This window comes from Aquarana catesbeiana, linkage group LG05 (genome assembly GCF_042186555.1).
Source record: "Aquarana catesbeiana isolate 2022-GZ linkage group LG05, ASM4218655v1, whole genome shotgun sequence".
NCBI lineage: Eukaryota > Metazoa > Chordata > Amphibia > Anura > Ranidae > Aquarana > Aquarana catesbeiana.
In genome coordinates, this window is record NC_133328.1 from 630217567 (window position 1) to 630235833 (window position 18267).

Here is an 18267-nt window from a genome sequence, read left to right on the forward strand (position 1 = left end):
GTCCCCATCACACCCTCCGCACGCTTCTCCCGTACATACTGCCCCCATCACATCCTCCACACTCCTCTCCCATACATACTGCCCCCATCATTACTTCCATACTCCTCTCCTGTACATTCTGCCCCCATCATCCCCTCCTCACTCCCCTCCTGTACATACTGCCCCCATCATACCCTCCGCAATCCTCTCCTGTACATACTGCCCCCATCATACCCTCCGCAATCCTCTCCTGTACATACTGCCCTCATCCAGGGCCGTTTTTAAAGGCAGGGCAAAAGGGGAAGCTGCCCTGGGCCCTGTCATTGTTGTGGGGCCCAAAGCAGCTGCCTCATACTTGCCAACTATCCTAATTTACCCTCCCTCGTCCCTTGAGGTTTTAGTCCCGTGCTGTGTCCCAATATCTCAGTGTGAAGTGCTGCTACTAATGCTGCCCAGCTTTGCCCTATTGTTGTGTACAGATGACTCACCTGCAGACTCTGTGTTTACATGTAAATTAACGGCATTCATATGTAAATAGCGGTGACATTCATATGTAAATAGAGGTGGCATTCATATGTAAATAGCGGTGGCCAGCGGCATTGATATGTATATCATGCCCCCCTGAGGTCATATCCACAGTAATCTCTAGCAACCAATCAACAAGCAGAAATCATGTGCTGTAACCTCTAGCAATTAATCAGTGAGCCGTAATGTGTGCTGTAACCTCTAGCAACCAGTCAATGAGAGGTAATGATACACTGTAACCTCTGGCAACCAATCGCAATAGCTACCTGATCATATTCCGTAAACTGATTTTGAGTCTAGCTACTATTTATTGTATGTCTCAGAGCAGGTGGAGAGCGAAACTGCATGGGGGGGCCCCAAGAAAAGTTTTGCCCAGGGTCCAATCAATATTAAAGATGGCCCTGCCCCCATCATACCCTCCGCACTCCTCTCCCGTACATACTGCCCCATCATACCCTCCGCACTCCTCTCCCGTACTTACTGCCCCCATCATCACCTCCGCACTCCTCTCCTGTACAGACTGGCCCCCATCATACCCTCCACAATCCTCTCCTGTACATACAGCCCTCATCACACCCTCTGCACGCCTCTCCCGTACATACTGCCCCCATCATCCTCTCTGCACTCCTCTCTCATACACACTGCCTACATCATCCCCTCTGCACTCCTCTCCCGTACATACTGCCCCCATCATCCCCTCCGCACTCCTCTCCCGTACATACTTCCCCCATTACACCCTCCGCACTCCTCTCCCATACATACTGCCCCCATCATCCCCTCCGCACTCCTCTCCTGTACATACTGCCCCCATCATCCCCTCCGCATTCCTCTCCTGTACATACTGCCCCCATCATCACCTCTGCACTCCTCTCCTGTACATACTGCCCCCATCATTACCTCCGCACTCCTCTCCTGTACATAATGCCCTCATCACACCCTCCGCACGCCTCTCCTGTTCATACTGCCCCCATCACACCCTCCGCACGCCTCTCCCATACATACTGCCCCCATCATTACCTCCACACTCCTCTCCTGTACATACTGCCCCCACCATACCCTCCGCACTCCTCTCCCGTAAATACTGCCCCATCACACCCTCCACACTCCTCTCCCGTACATACTGACCCCATCATCCCCTCCGCACTCCTCTCCCGTACATACTGCCCCCATTATACCATCCAGAAATGTTATTTAAATCACAAAACTATATGTATAGTGTATACTAAATAAAAAAATGCCATTCATTGCATTGTACAGAGGTAATTAATTTAATGTACTACGAAAAAAAATATTTGCTGTGCGCTGCTAAAGTGTTCGGATTTGGCTTGAAGAAAAGGTGGCAACCCTATTCAGGGGTGAGGCTAAACAGGGGAGGTTGAGTCACTGCTGGGAGGGAGAAGTAGACAGGACGGAGCTGCTGAGTCATTGCTGGGTGTCAGGGCTGGGCTCAGCCCTTCCTTCTCTGAGCTGGCTGCTCAGCTGTCAGCTAATTGAAAGCTCCTATCTCTCCACATTTACTCAGCTGTTGATGATATCCTGCTCGTCAGTCCGTCCTACTTAAGCCGTCCAATCCAGAGGAGCTCTGCCATCGCCTTACCATACCCCTCGTTGCCGGGTTTACCCTTTGTCATTCTCGGAGGATAAGGCCATGGAGGAGTATGTTGCAGACACACTCTCGAGGTTTCATCCGCAAATCCTCGTCTCCTGCTGGTTCTGGTTTCTTCTTTGTGAAGAAGAGTGGTGAACTGAGACCTTGTATTGATTATAGCGATCTCAATCGTTTCACGATTACGGAATTATTTGACTGCCTCAAAGGAGCAACGGTTTTCACGAAGCTTGATTTGAGAGGGGCATACAATCTCGTGAGGATTAAGGAGGGCGACAAGTGGAAAACTGCATTTAGTACCAGAACAGGCCATTATGAGTACCTAGTAATGCCTTTTGGCCTTTGTAACACCCCGGCAGTTTTCCAGGAATTTATTAAGGACGTCCTCTGAGATTTGTTGCAGTTATGTGTGGTGGTTTATCTCGATGATATCCTCTGCAGCGTTTCCTGGGCTTTGCTAACTATTATCGGAAGTTTATTCGTAACTTCTCGTCTCTGGTCAAGCCCTTACTGATATGACCAGAAAGGACGGTAACCCACAGAGTTGGTTTCCGGAGTCCATTAAGGCTTTTGAGATTCTCAAGGCTGCCTTTGTTTCTGCTCCTGTGTTGGCACATCCTGATCCTACGTTACCTTTTATCCTTGAGGTTGATACTTCTGAGACTGGTGTTGGCGCCCTTCTGTCTCAACGTCCTACTTCTGAGAGCGCTATGCATCCCTGTGGCTACTTTTCCAACAAAATTGTCACCTGTGGAGTGCAATTACTACGAGATGGGTGACAGAGTTGTTGGCGATCATTTTAGCCCTGAAAGAATGGAGACATCTCCTCGAAGGTACCACTGTGCCAATTCTCATTCTTACTGACCATAAGAATCTCACATTCTTGTCTGAGGCTAAACGCCACTCTCCCAGAAGGGCACGATTGGCTCTTTTCTTGTCAAGTTTCAATTACATGGTCTCATTCTTACCCGGTACGAAGAATGTAAGGGCTGATGCCTTGTCACAATTTTCCTCCACTTCCAAGTTGGAGTCTGTTCCGGTTCCTGTGATTCCTCCTGATTGTATTCTGGCTACGGTTTGCACCAGTCTCACTTCTCCTTTGGGTGACAAAATTCTTGCTGCTCAGGTCCATGCTTCTCCTGAGAAACCTTGTGACCGCTGCTTTGTCCCAGAGAGTCTCCATACTGCCGTGCTCCAGACTTGCCATTCTCCCAAGGCAGCTGGCCACCCTGGGAAGTATCAACTCTTTTGGGCCATTTCCCAACAATTCTGGTGACCTAGTCTACATGCTGATGTAACTGCCTTTGTAGCTGCCTGTTCCGTGTGTGCTCAGACTCAGAGAAAGACTCCATGACACCTTCCAGTGGGCCTCCTAAAACCCATACCCAATGGAGAGAGGCCCTGGACCCACCTGTCTATGGATTTCATTGTGGAGTTACCCAACTCCCAGGGCAACACAGTTATCCTTATCGTGGTTGACCGGTTTTCAAAGATGTGTCATTGTATTGCACTTAAGAAGTTGCCCACTTCTAAGGAACTGGCTTCCATTTTTGCTCGGGAGATCTTTCGCTTATATGGGCTACCCAAGGTGATTGTCTCGGACAGGGGTAGTCAGTTTGTATCCCAGTTCTGGTGAGCCTTTTGTGCACAGTGGGGAATTCAGCTTTCTTTCTCCTCTGCGTATCACCCGCAGTCTAATGGGGCCACAGAACGAGCCAATCAGTCCTTGGAGCAATTTCTATGTTGCTATATTTCTGACCATCATAGCAACTGGTCAGACCTATTACCATGGGCAGAGTTTGCTCACAATGAATTCTGCTTCCCGATTGTCCCCGTTTATGTCGAATTATGGTTTCCAACCTTCCATGTTGCCTGACTCGTTTGTTCTGCAGAGTATTCCTGCGTTAGAGAAGCATCTCCGCGCTCTTCGTTCCACTTGGGCACAAGTCCAGGAGGCTTTGCGACATGCCAATTATAGGTACAGACTCCATGTTGACCGCAGACACCTGCCTGCGCCTTCCTACCAGGTTGGGGACAGGGTCTGGCTGTAATCTCGCAACCTCCGACTTCCTGTTCCCTCACTGAAGTTCGCACCTCGGTTTATTGGGCCTTTCCCTATTCTTCGCAGGATTAACCCAGTGGCTTACGCATTAGACCTTCCTTCCAATATGCATATTTCGAATGTATTTTATGTCTCCTTATTAAAACCTTTGGTGTTCAACTGCTTTAGCACCTCGGTGCCACGTCCTCACCCTGTACAGGTTGAGAACCATGAGGAGTTTGAAGTACAGTCCATTGTTGACTCCCGTAGGTTCCGTGGGCGCATACAGTACCTGGCGCATTGGAAAGGGTACGGTCCGGAGGAACGCTCTTGGGTCCTATCCGCGGACGTACATGCCCCTGTCCTCCTTCGTGATTTCCATAGACGTTTTCCCCTCAAGCCTGGTGGTCCTCCGAGGGGGAGGGGTCATTGAGGAGGGGGTACTGTCAGGGCTCAACCCTTCCTTCTCTGAGCTGGCTGCTCAGCTGTTGGCTAATTGCCAGCTCCCATCTCTCTCCACAGTTACTCAGCTGTTGATCATATCCTGCTTGTCAGTCCTGCCTACTTAAGCCGTCCAGTCCAGAAGAGCTCTGCCTTCGCCTTGGTCAACATCACAGAAACTGTCTCCTGCAATCCTGTTCAAGACTTGCTTTGCTGGCATCACTTCTGACTCCAGATCCTGCTTGCTGTTCCACTACATTGATCCCTGACTTCTGGCTTGACTGACTACCCTTTCTGGTTTCTGAACTTTGGCTAGGTTTTGACTACGTTTGTTCTTTTTACTTTTATTATTAAACAAGTGTGATTTAACTGTACTTCTGTCTTGGGCTGATTTCATGGTTTCTGACACTGGGAGGGAGAAGTAGACAGGACTGAGCTTCTGAGTTATTGCTGGGAGGGAGAAGAGGACGGGACTGAGCTGCTGAGTCACTGCTGGGAGGGAGAGGAGGACAGGACTGAGCTGCTGAGTCAGTGCTGGGAGGGAAAGGAGGAAAGGACTGAGCTGCTGAGTCACTGCTGGGAGGAAGAAGAGGGCAGGAATGAGCTGCTGAGTCACTGCTGGGATGAAGAAGAGGGCAGGAATGAGCTGCTGAGTCACTGCTGGGAGGGAGAAGAGGACAGGACTGAGCTGCTGAGTAATTGCTGGGAGGGAGAAGAGGACAGGACTGAGCTGCTGAGTCACTGCTGGGAGGGAGAGGAGGACAGGACTGAGCTGCTGAGTCACTGCTGGGAGGGAGAAGAGGGCAGGAATGAGCTGCTGAGTCACTGCTGGGAGGGAGAAGAGGACAGGACTGAGCTGCTGAGTCACTGCTGGGAGGGAGAAGAGGGCAGGAATGAGCTGCTGAGTCACTGCTGGGAGGAAGAAGAGGGCAGGAATGAGCTGCTGAGTCACTGCTGGGAGGGAGAAGAGGACAGGACTGAGCTGCTGAGTCACTGCTGGGAGGGAGAAGAGGGCAGGAATGAGCTGCTGAGTCACTGCTGGGAGGGAGAGGAGGACAGGACTGAGCTGCTGAGTCACTGCTGGGAGGGAGAAGAGGGCAGGAATGAGCTGCTGAGTCACTGCTGGGATGAAGAAGCGGGCAGGAATGAGCTGCTGAGTCACTGCTGGGATGAAGAAGCGGGCAGGAATGAGCTGCTTAGTCCACTGCTGGGAGGGAGAAGAGGACAGGACTGAGCTGCTGAGTCATTGCTGGGAGGGAGAAGAGGGCAGGACTGAGCTGCTGAGTCACTGCTGGGAGGGAGAAGAGGGCAGGACTGAGCTGCTGAGTCACTGCTGGGAGGGAGAAGAGGGCAGGACTGAGCTGCTGAGTCACTGCTGGGAGGGAGAAGAGGGCAGGACTGAGCTGCTGAGTCACTGCTGGGAGGGAGAAGAGGGCAGGACAGAGCTGCTGAGTCACTGAGCTTAGCTGCCAAATCACTGGGGGAACCTTAAGGCTGCTTTCACACTGAGGCGCTTCACAGGCACTATAGTGCTAAAAAATAGCTCCTGCATAGCGCCTGTAAAGAGCCTGTCCTCTCACTCCAGTGTGAAAGCCTGAGTGCTTTTACACTGGGGTGGTGAGCTGGCAGGACACCAAAAAAAGTCCTGCAAGCCGCATCTTTGAGGCGCTGTTGGAGCGGTGTATACACTGCTCCTACAGCGCCCCTGACTATTGAAATCAATGGGCAGCGCTGCCGAAGTGCTATACCGCCGACACCCAACGCCTCAGTGTGAAAGTAGCCTAACTGTGGATTAAATGCTGGCAGGAATGTAGGGTGTGCTATGCTGGGAGGGAAAACTAAGTAGATAAGTTAGTGGAAGAGGGAGCTTGGCTAATAGTTAATTTGTGCGTGCGTGTGTGTGTGTGTGTGTGTGTGTGTGTGTGTGTGTGTGTGTGTGTGTGTGTGTGTGTGTGTGTGTGTGTGTGTGTGGGGGGGGGGGGGGGGGGGGGGTGAACTGGTTCAATCCTTCAAAGGGAAGCAGGCTGCTAAATCACTGCAGGGTGGGGGGAACTGAGGGATTTTCGAGACATGTGTAGAATGAAAAAAATAGTTGTTTAGTTATTTACATAAATTCAGTTAAATTCGTTTTCGGAATTAGTTTAGTTTATTCGTATTCAAATCGATTTGAAAAGTTTTGGAATTTTAAATGTTTTCCAATTTCCAAAGAGAATAAAATAGAAAATAAAAGAATATAATATAATAGAGTAGAACAGAACAAAATAGGATTGAAAACAGAATAGAATAAAAAAAAAAAAAATGAATAGCATTAATTAGAAAGATCATCATCTGCCATCTTCTGAAATTCGAATAGCATAGTAAAGAATAGAATTATAACCATTTTCCAAAATTCAAATAGAATCAATTCGAATTTGAATAGAAAGAATAGAGTAGAACAGAATAGAATAATAGTATAGAAAAAAAAAACACCACAATAGAATGACTATAACCACCTTCGTATTCTAATATATTCTTTTCTTTCCTTTTCAAATTCAAATTGATTCTATTTGAATTTTGGGAAATGGTTATATTCTTTCTATTCTGTTTTTTTATTGTTTTCTTTTTGTTTATTCTATTATATTGTATATTCTATTATATTCAAATGTATTCTATTTGAAATTCAAATTTTGTAATATGGTTATATTCTATTTTATTGTTTGTTTGTTTTTTAATATATATAACACTATTCTGCTTTCTATTCTTTTTTCGCAAGAATTTTATTAGCATTTTTTTACAACAAAAATGTCAATATGGTAAAGGTTTCTAATGCCGCGTACACACGGGTGGACTTTTCGACCGGACTGGTCCGACAGACATTCCGACGGACTTTTGACGGACTTCCGACGGACTTTCTAACGAACGGACTTGCCTACACACGATCACACCAAAGTCTGACGGATTCGTACGTGATGACGTACCACCGGACTAAAATAAGGAAGTTGATAGCCAGTAGCTGCCCTAGCGTGGGTTTTTGTCAGTTGGACTAGCAGACGAGCGGATTTCTGGGTCCGGCGGAGTTACCACGTAAAGATTTGAAGCCTATTCCAAATCTAAAGTCCATCAGATTTGCGACTGGAAAAGTCCGCTGAAGGTCCAGTGAAGCCCACACATGATCGGATTGTCCGCCGGATTTGGTCTGTCGGCGTCCATCAGACCAGTCCGGTCGAAAAGTCCGACCGTGTGTACGCTGCATTAGTCTCCAATTTTATACAATTAGGATAGCAGGCAACTTATTGCAAATATTCAACAGTATCAAGATAATTGAGTATTGTTATATTAAATAAAATATTCTAATCTTTTCCATTCAAAATTCTAATTGATTCTATGTGAATTTTTGGGAAATGGGTATATTCTATTTTGTTTTATTCTTTTCTATTCTAATATAGTCTATATTCTATTCTTTTCATATGTATTCAAATTTAAATGTATTCTACTTGAAATTCGAATTTCAGAAGATGGTTGTATTCTATTCTATTTGTTACTACTATATTCTAGTCTATTCAGTTTTTTTTTCTATTCTATTTTGTTCTCTTTTACTCTATTCTTTTATTTTTTGTTATAAAAAAAAAATTGAATATTATATATTTTATTCTCGTTGGAAATTTGAAAACTATTCGAATTCAAAGTTCGTCCGAACCTTTTTTTCGTTATTTCGGATCCGTTTAAATTCGTTACTATTGCAATTCGGAAATTCGGATAAATCCAAATGTCCGAAAAACAAAAATGTGTCCGAATTTCAATTTACAACGAAACGAACCACACATGTCTAGGAGTTTGTCCTGGCAGGGTCATCTGAATCAGATCAGTGCTGGGAGTAAGATACAGGGGGAGCTGACTCTCAGAAATGATTTTGGGAGGGGGGAGCAGGAGCAACTGAGCTGCTTGGTTACTGCTGGGAGGAGGGAGCAGGAGGAACTGAGCTTCTGAGTTGCTGTTGGGAAGGGGCAGCAGTAGGGACTCAGAGCGGGAATTTAATTTTTGACAGCATAGGAATATCACAGCAGCTGCACACTGAAGTGAAAAGGTCACGTTATTATTGTTAAACTACAACAGGGGTCTTCAAATGAAGGCCCTCAGGCTACAAGTGGTCCCCTACAAGATTTTGCCCAGCCCACAGTTGATATGCAGAGTCTCTGCTTCTCCTCCACCCCCAAAACAGCAGTGGGGTCACCAATGTAAGGTGGGGACTCTGGCGGAGACCCTGAAGTAAGTAAGGACTTTGATGGGGACACTGATGTAAGGGAGGACTGTAATGGGGACATGATTGTATAAAGTGGACCTGAACTCAAAATGGGAATATTCTGATTGGGACCCTTAGGTAAGGACTGAGGGGGACACCGATTTAAGGACGGACTCTGAGGGGGACACCGATTTAAGGACGGACTCTGAGGGGGACACCGATTTAAGGACGGACTCTGAGGGGGGCACCGATTTAAGGACGGACTCTGAGGGGGGCACCGATTTAAGGACGGACTCTGAGGGGGGACACCGATTTAAGGACGGACACTGAGGGGGGACACCGATTTAAGGACGGACACTGAGGGGGGACACCGATTTAAGGACGGACACTGAGGGGGGACACCGATTTAAGGACGGACACTGAGGGGGGACACCGATTTAAGGACGGACACTGAGGGGGGACACCGATTTAAGGACGGACACTGAGGGGGGACACCGATTTAAGGACGGACACTGAGGGGGGACACCGATTTAAGGACGGACACTGAGGGGGGACACCGATTTAAGGACGGACACTGAGGGGGGACACCGATTTAAGGACGGACACTGAGGGGGGACACCGATTTAAGGACGGACACTGAGGGGGGACACCGATTTAAGGACGGACACTGAGGGGGGACACCGATTTAAGGACGGACACTGAGGGGGGACACCGATTTAAGGACGGACACTGAGGGGGGACACCGATTTAAGGACGGACACTGAGGGGGGACACCGATTTAAGGACGGACACTGAGGGGGGACACCGATTTAAGGACGGACACTGAGGGGGGACACCGATTTAAGGACGGACACTGAGGGGGGACACCGATTTAAGGACGGACACTGAGGGGGGACACCGATTTAAGGACGGACACTGAGGGGGGACACCGATTTAAGGACGGACACTGAGGGGGGACACCGATTTAAGGACGGACACTGAGGGGGGACACCGATTTAAGGACGGACACTGAGGGGGGACACCGATTTAAGGACGGACACTGAGGGGGAACACCGATTTAAGGACGGACACTGAGGGGGAACACCGATTTAAGGACGGACACTGAGGGGGGACACCGATTTAAGGACGGACACTGAGGGGGGACACCGATTTAAGGACGGACTCTGAGGGGGACACCGATTCAAGGACGGACTCTGAGGGGGACACCGATTTAAGGACGGACTCTGAGGGGGGCACCGATTTAAGGACGGACTCTGAGGGGGGACACCGATTTAAGGACGGACACTGAGGGGGGACACCGATTTAAGGACGGACACTGAGGGGGGACACCGATTTAAGGACGGACACTGAGGGGGAACACCGATTTAAGGACGGACACTGAGGGGGAACACCGATTTAAGGACGGACACTGAGGGGGGACACCGATTTAAGGACGGACACTGAGGGGGGACACCGATTTAAGGACGGACTCTGAGGGGGACACCGATTCAAGGACGGACTCTGAGGGGGGCACCGATTTAAGGACGGACTCTGAGGGGGGCACCGATTTAAGGACGGACTCTGAGGGGGGCACCGATTTAAGGACGGACTCTGAGGGGGGCACCGATTTAAGGACGGACTCCGAGGGGGGCACAGATTTAAGGACGGACTCCGAGGGGGACGCCGATTTAAGGACGGACTCCGAGGGGGACGCCGATTTAAGGTCGGGCTCCTATGGGGACGCTGATTTAAGTAAGGGCTCCTATGGGGACGCCGATTTAAGTAAGGGCTCCTATGGGGACGCTGATTTAAGTAAGGGCTCCTATGGGGAGGCTGATTTAAGGGCTCCTATGGGGACACTGATGTAAGGGGGGACTTTGATGGGTATTTTGATGCAAGGAGGACTCTGATGAGGCTAAGTAACTACTGGCAATATTTGCAACTGCAGAGGTTGTGAAGGTTTCTTTTAAAAAACTAATTTGCGATTTGTTAAGAATATGTAGATACTTAAATGTTTAAAAACCTGGCAACAGCTTTAGATTAGGGTAAAATGAGGGAATAAGGCGAGTTTAGTAAAGATTTGACATTTCTTGCTTAGAGTTAGCAGTTTCTATTATTTGCTGCCTGCAACTGATGTATCAATTTGCTCCCATCAGCAGGGCCGCTGATAAGCCAGTCCAGTCAGCCCTCCTGTACTGGGCCCGGGCCCCATCAGTTAAAAAAGGGGGGCCTGAGCACCTGCTGAGCAGGAGGGCCGGCTGTACTGTCTTATTACAAACACCAATCCTTTTATGCCTCCCCCAGCAGCACTGCCAGCTTTTCCTCTTCACACTCCCTCCGGCTGCACTACAGGGGAATTGGTCCTAGCACATGTGCCCCTTCCATCTGCTGTCTGGACCCCTGTGCCCCTTTTCTGCACAGCACTCCCGGCTTTCATCCCCTCTTCTCCCATCGGCAGCTGCTATGGGCACACAGGGGAATGTTTCAGGCTGGAGAGCAGGGAAGGGGGTTGGTAAATATGGCATTTACTGGCCCCTTTCCTTTTCTGAATGAACATAGTGAGTGATCGGTGCCAACCGCTCCTGTGTCCATTCACCACTGAAACAGTGAACTGTGTATACTATACTTCAGTTTGTGAGTGAGTAGAAAGCCTTCTATTTATTCTTCTATGCAGCTGAGGCTGCAGAGAAAGGGACTAATAAATCTATGTCCTCAATCACTTTCAGCCGGGGGGGAGGAGCCCTGTCAAGTAGGCTGTATGGGACCCTGTGATTTCTAACAGCAGCCCTGTATATCAGTCCATTAAACCTGCAGCTGGCTGCACAGCTCTTATGACTCGGGCACGGCATCCACACTGACATATAGATTTAATTTGTGAATAAAGGAGAATTCCAGGTAACTATGAATGGAAAGAAGAATGAGCATATAGGTGTTAGGAGCAATGCGGTCAGGGGCGGCCTGCCCATTAAGGGCGAACAGGGGCCTCCCCCATCCATACATCTGACCCCTTTCAGGATGCCGGGCACATGGATTCCAATGTGGGGGTGGGTGTTTTTTTAAAGCACCAATTAAAGCCATAGGCTTCAAAATAGGGTGAATGCAGTCTGGAGACAACCCAGTTGTGTAAGAACAGCCAATGAATATTCACTGCATGCAAGAGAAGCACCGCTCTGATTGAAGCCTCTGGTGAGAGATAATAGAAGACCGACACACCTACTCCAGGTGCTCAGGCTTGGGATGTCCTCCTTCCATCAAACTGAGATACTTGAGAATAAAAAAACAAAATGTAATATTCTTCTGTAATATTTTATTATAACATGACCATTAAAATGTGACAACTGACGCGTTTCGTCACTTAGCTTTTTTCACAGCAACGTCCCCATAGGAAAATACAACATATAAAAATAGTGCAAAAAATAAAAGCATAATGCATGCCACAACCACTATTTAAATGATGTCAGTAATTGAAGGTAAGCGAGAACACCGTTGCAGGTGCATGTTTCTCAGGAAGTGATAACAAGCAAGACATATCATAACATGAATCACTGAGAAAGAAAAGAAAAAGGAAACACGAATCAGTATAAGAAACCACAGTTTAAAAAGATATAAGAAAAAAAATTTAAATTAAATCGTGCTCCACAGGTAAAGAGTCCACAATCCGTGATTACATTAATTGTGGTACTAACAATGTGGTCTATTCAGTAGAGTGCACTCCCTGCAATCTACAATATGTAGGGTGCACCACAAGACCATTGAGAACACGGATAGGAGAACATTACCATGGAGCATCTTATCCATCAGACAAGGGACTCTCCAATGTGTCAAAACATTTCAAACATCTCTATGCAGGGAATATGTCTGCTTTTTCTTTTTGTTTATATGTTGTATTTTTCTATGGTGACTGTGCTGTGAACAAGGCTAAGTGCTGATACGCTTCAGCTGTCACATTTTAAGGGTCGTGTTATAATAATAGATTACAGAAGAATTTCCAGAGTTGCCGGCATTTCATTTTCTATTCTCAATGAATATTCACTGTTCTCACACAATCTCCTCTATGCCAATAAAGAAGTGGGTCTGAGAAGTTTCCTGATTGGCCGAAAGGAGAAGCATTTTGGTTGGCCGTTGAGAAGGGAGGAGACGGAAGCCACCGAGCAGGGGAAGGAGAAGCTGCTCATGATGCCCACTGCCATGATGCCCGCGAAGTAGAGCAGGGGAAGCCGCCCATGATTGCCCGCCATGGATGGGGTAAGTGCACTGACCAACCAACCCGACAGGGGGCGGCTGCGGGTGCGCGTTTTGCCGCCCCCCCCAAAATAAATTACCACCAGATGCCACTGAATGCGGTAGTAGTGGAGCAATGCTTTTCGGTCCGTGTGCACTCTAGGTCTTGTGCTATATTATATCACAATAGGTTCAGCCCAATATAAAAGTGACAAATAAATGTTAAAATTGCACCCTCTGATATACAGTGCTTTGCAAAAGTATTCACCCCCTTGGCTTTTTACCTGTTTTGTTACATTACAGCCTTTAGTTCAATGTTTTTTTAATCTGAATTATATGTGATGGATCAGAACACAATAGTCTAAGTTGGTGAAGTTAAATTAGAAAAATATATACATAAAAGTATTTTTCAGAAATAAAAGACTGATTATTGTCATGTGCGTATATATTCACCCCCTTTGTTATGAAGCCCATAAAAAGGTCTGGTGCAACCGATTACCTTAAGAAGTCACATAATTAGTGAAATGATGTCCACCTGTGTGCAATCTAAGTGTCACATGATCTGTCATTACATATACACACCTTTTTGAAAGGCCCCAGAGGCTGCAACGCCTAAGCAAGAGGCACCACTAACCAAACACTGCCATGAAGACCAAGGAACTCTCCAAACAAGTAAGGGACAATGTTGAGAAGTACAAGTCAGGGTTAGGTTATAAAAAAAAAATATCCAAATCTTTGATGATCCCTAGGAGCACCATGAAATCTATCATAACCAAAATGGAAAGAACATGGCACAACAGCAAACCTGCCAAGAGACGGCCGCACACCAAAACTCACGTACCGGGCAAGGAGGGCATTAATCAGAGAGACAGCACAGAGACCTTAGGTCACCCTGGAGGAGCTGCAGAGTTCCATAGCAGAGACTGGAGTATCTGTACATAGGACGACAATAAGCCGTACAGTCCACAGAGTTGGGCTTTATGGCAGTGGCCAGAAGAAAGCCATTACTTTAAGCAAAAAACAAAATGGCATGTTTTGAGTTTGCGAAAAGGCACGTGGAAGACTCCCAAAATGTATGGAGGAAGGTGCTCTGGTCTGATGAGACTAAAATGGAATTTTTGGCCATCAAAAAAAAACGCTATGTCTGGCGCAAACCCAACACATCACCCAAAGAACACCATCCCCACTGTGAAACATGGTGGTGGCAGCACCATGCTTTGGGGATGTTTTTCATCAGTCGGGACTGGGAAACTGGTCAGAGTTGAGGGAAAGTTGGATGGTGCTAAATACAGGGATATTCTTGAGCAAAACCTGTAGCACTCTGTGTGTGATTTGAGGCTAGGACGGAGATTCACCTTCCAGCAGGACAATGACCCCAAACACACTGCTAAAGCAACACTTGAGTGGTTTAAGGGGAAACATGTAAATGTGTTGGAATGGCCTAGTCAAAGCCCAGACCTCAATCCAATAAAAAAAATCTGTGGTCAGTCTTAAAGATTGCTGTTCACAAGTGCAAACCATCCAACTTGAAGGAGCTGGAGCAGAGCAGTTTTGCAAGGAGAAATGGGCAAAAATCCCAGTGGTAAGATGTGGCAAGCTCACAGAGACTTATCCAAAGACTTGGAGATGTGATAGCCGCAAAAGGTGGCTCTACAAAGTATTGACTTTAGGGGGGTGAATAGTTATGCACATTGACTTTTTCCGTTATTTTGTCCTATTTGTTGTTTGCTTCACAATAAAAAAAGAAACCCGTCTTCAAAGTTGTGGTCATGTTCTGTAAATTCAATTCCTCAAACAATCCATGTTAATTCCAGGTTGTGAGGCAACAAAACACGAAAAATGCCAAGGGGGTAAATACCTCTGCAAGGCACTGTAAATATACACATATAACCAAACTGTGGAAAAAGCAAAAACACAGGTATAGCACCCAAACAGTTACAATGTAATCCACTTTTATTATATTCTTATACCGCAGGATTCATGCAGCAAGTGCTCCGAATCAGTTCTGACTCATTACTAAATACAGTATGTGCCAATTTTTTTTTCAATCTACTTTTGTGCCAACAACCCCATTCCTCCCCCCCGCAGGTATTTCTGACAAAGGTCAAAAAGCATTTGCAGGTATAAATCCAATAGTTTTGCATTAGGAACATTTGCAGTTAAACATTAGGACAGCAAGGAAAAACTGCATAATGTAAAATCCTTCAACACTTTATGTATAAAAAAAAAAAAAAAAAACGCATTAAAACTCACATTGGGGGGTCCTCAAGCAGCACTTTTTAATCAGCATGCATGTAGCCTGTATAGTCTACGCCCTCCTGGTCTTCTGCGACTTATAAACAAATCTATCCCTAACTGGATGACATCCCAAGCCCCGCCTACTCATTGCGTTTCTTTCCCTAATTGTTTTCTTGGGAGTGACCTATGAGATGTCACCCTAGAAGACCTCTGCGTACAATACGCCCTTTGTCTCCTCCGCCCCTTTTCTCTTAACTCTTTAGTTAGGTTCCAAGTCATATTATACATAATGATAGATGATCCAATTACACAAATTCCCTCTAGAGGTAACCAACTACAGCAACATGATACAAATGAAAAAATAAAACCTTCCCTCCATAATGGTTATAAACATAATTGCACTGATCTACCTTTAGGACATTAACAAGTGATTGTAGACTATATTGCACTCTTCTACCCTTCCAAAATGAACAAGGGGACAAATATGCATGCAAAAGCAACCAACAAAATATATATATATATATATAAAATATACAGTATGCACACCAATTAAAAAAAGACCATACAATGCCTTCAACCTGACTTTTTTGCTTAACATATAGGCTGGGATTCAAACCGAATTGACTTAACATTGGATTTGTATACGGCTAATCTACCATTAGGGATTGGCCGAACGGACCCCTGTTCGGTTCGCACCAGAACTTCCGAACACCGCGAAAGTTCGGACCCGAATAACGAACCCCATTAAAGTCAATGGGACCCGAACGTCAAAAATCGAAAGTGGCCATTTTGAAGGATTATATGCAAGTAATTGGGCATACAATGGTTATAGGGGTCCGGGTCCTGCCCTGGGGGACACGTATCAATAAAAAACAAAGATTATGAAAAACGTCATTTTTAAATGAGCAGTGTTTTTTTTATTTTTGAAGTGAAAGCCTAAAAAGGAAAAATTCTTTCAAATATAGTGCCTGTGGGGTCCCCTTAGTCTACCTGTAAAGTGGCAGATCTGTACCACGTCTAGAATCTGCTGCAGCAATAATTGCATTTAATAAGCCAAAAAAAAAAAAAAAACACATTTTCTCTGCAAGCTGCCTTTATTTTGCTCAGCAACAGCTGGAGAGCCAGTGTGTACGATGAGGCCACAATGTAGTGCACTAGGTAACAAGATTAGAGATTTTCTGGATACATTCTGGTGTCACTTTGACTTTGTATAGAAGTAACGGGTGCGTAAAAATTGGTCTTTGGGTGTCGGGGGCACCTTCCCACCGTAACCCTTTAGAGGTACTCTTGATGAAAGCAAGAATTGGCCTTGCTATAAAAATTGCGATGATATGCACTTGTCAAACAAGTGCTGAAAATTGGTCTTTGGGTGTTAATTGTGCCCATGAAACCTATACCAAAAACATTCTTCCAGATGAAATGATTGAACGCCCTCAAAGCTAGGCAGCCTTGAAGTCCTGCAGAGATTCCACATCCCAAAAAGACTTAATCAGTGATATCGGAATCAGGGGCTTCATAACTGGTAATCTAGGACTGATTCATTTTTATAAAAGTCAAACGGTCCACGGAGTCTGTGGACAGACGCGTTCTATGATCAGTAACGAAACCTCCTGCAGCACTGAATGCCTGTCCTGAAAGCACGCTGGATACAGGGCAGCTTAACAACTCAATAGCACACTGTGCAGTGGATTGCTGTCTCCCAGGGGCATACTTTAATACTCAAATCTTAAATATACAGCGATATGCTGTTAGGCTGTATATAGCCATCAGCACTGCTGAAACAAATTCAAGGATTCATTGTTGGATACCTTTTGGGCCCCCCCTCCCCCTCTGATGGGGACACTGATTTAAGGACAGACTCTGATGGGGACACCCCGACTTAAGGACAGACTCTGATGGGGACACCCCGACTTAAGGACAGACTCTGATGGGGACACCGACTTAAGGACAGACTCTGATGGGGACACCGACTTAAGGACAGACTCTGATGGGGACACCGATTTAAGTAAGGGCTCCTATGGGGACGCCGATTTAAGTAAGGGCTCCTATGGGGACGCCGATTTAAGTAAGGGCTCCTATGGGGACGCCGATTTAAGTAAGGGCTCCTATGGGGACGCCGATTTAAGTAAGGGCTCCTATGGGGACGCCGATTTAAGTAAGGGCTCCTATGGGGACGCCGATTTAAGTAAGGGCTCCTATGGGGACGCCGATTTAAGTAAGGGCTCCTATGGGGACGCTGATTTAAGTAAGGGCTCCTATGGGGACGCCAATTTAAGTAAGGGCTCCTATGGGGACGCTAATTTAAGTAAGGGATCCTATGGGGACGCTAATTTAAGTAAGGGCTCCTATGGGGACGCTGATTTAAGGGCTCCTATGGGGACGCTAATTTAAGTAAGGGCTCCTATGGGGATGCTAATTTAAGTAAGGGCTCTTATGGGGACGCTGATGTAAGGGCTCCTATGGGGACGCTGATTTAAGGGCTCCTATGGGGACGCTGATTTAAGGGCTCCTATGGGGACGCTGATTTAAGTAAGGGCTCCTATGGGGGCACTGATTTAAGTAAGGGCTCCTAAGGGGACGCTGATTTAAGTAAGGGCTCCTATGGGGACGCTGATTTAAGTAAGGGCTCCTATGGGGACGCTGATTTAAGTAAGGGCTCCTATGGGGACGCTGATTTAAGTAAGGGCTCCTATGGGGACACTGATGTAAGGGGGGACTCTGATGGGTATTTTGATGCAAGGAGTACTCTGATGAGGCTGAGTAACTATTGGCAATGTTCGCAACTGCAGAGGTTGTGAAGGTTTCTTTTAAAAAACTCATTTGCGATTTGTTAAGAATATGTAGATACTTAAATGTTTAAAAACCTGGCAACAGCTTTAGATTAGGGTAAAATGAGGGAATAAAGAGAGTTTTTTTTATTTTTTTTAACAAGGTTGGTCTTTATTGGAAAAATGAATGGTTCACATTACATTTACAAGGCATGAAATATTGCAGTGGATACAATCATGAGAGGACAGT

At 46.4% G+C, this 18267-nt stretch overlaps 1 protein-coding gene across 1 annotated transcript in view; it reads right to left on the reverse strand.

Moving 5' to 3' along the window:
• The window catches only part of LOC141145543 (cytochrome P450 2C20-like), a 76534-nt gene extending 61115 nt beyond the window's left edge, over positions 1 to 15419 (reverse strand). The window contains exon 1 of the mRNA XM_073632313.1: positions 15265 to 15419. Within this exon, the coding sequence (XP_073488414.1) occupies positions 15265 to 15266 (2 nt within the window). The 5' untranslated portion in view covers positions 15267 to 15419. The remainder of the gene's footprint in view (positions 1 to 15264) is intronic.
• Between the last annotated feature and the right edge of the window lie 2848 nt (positions 15420 to 18267).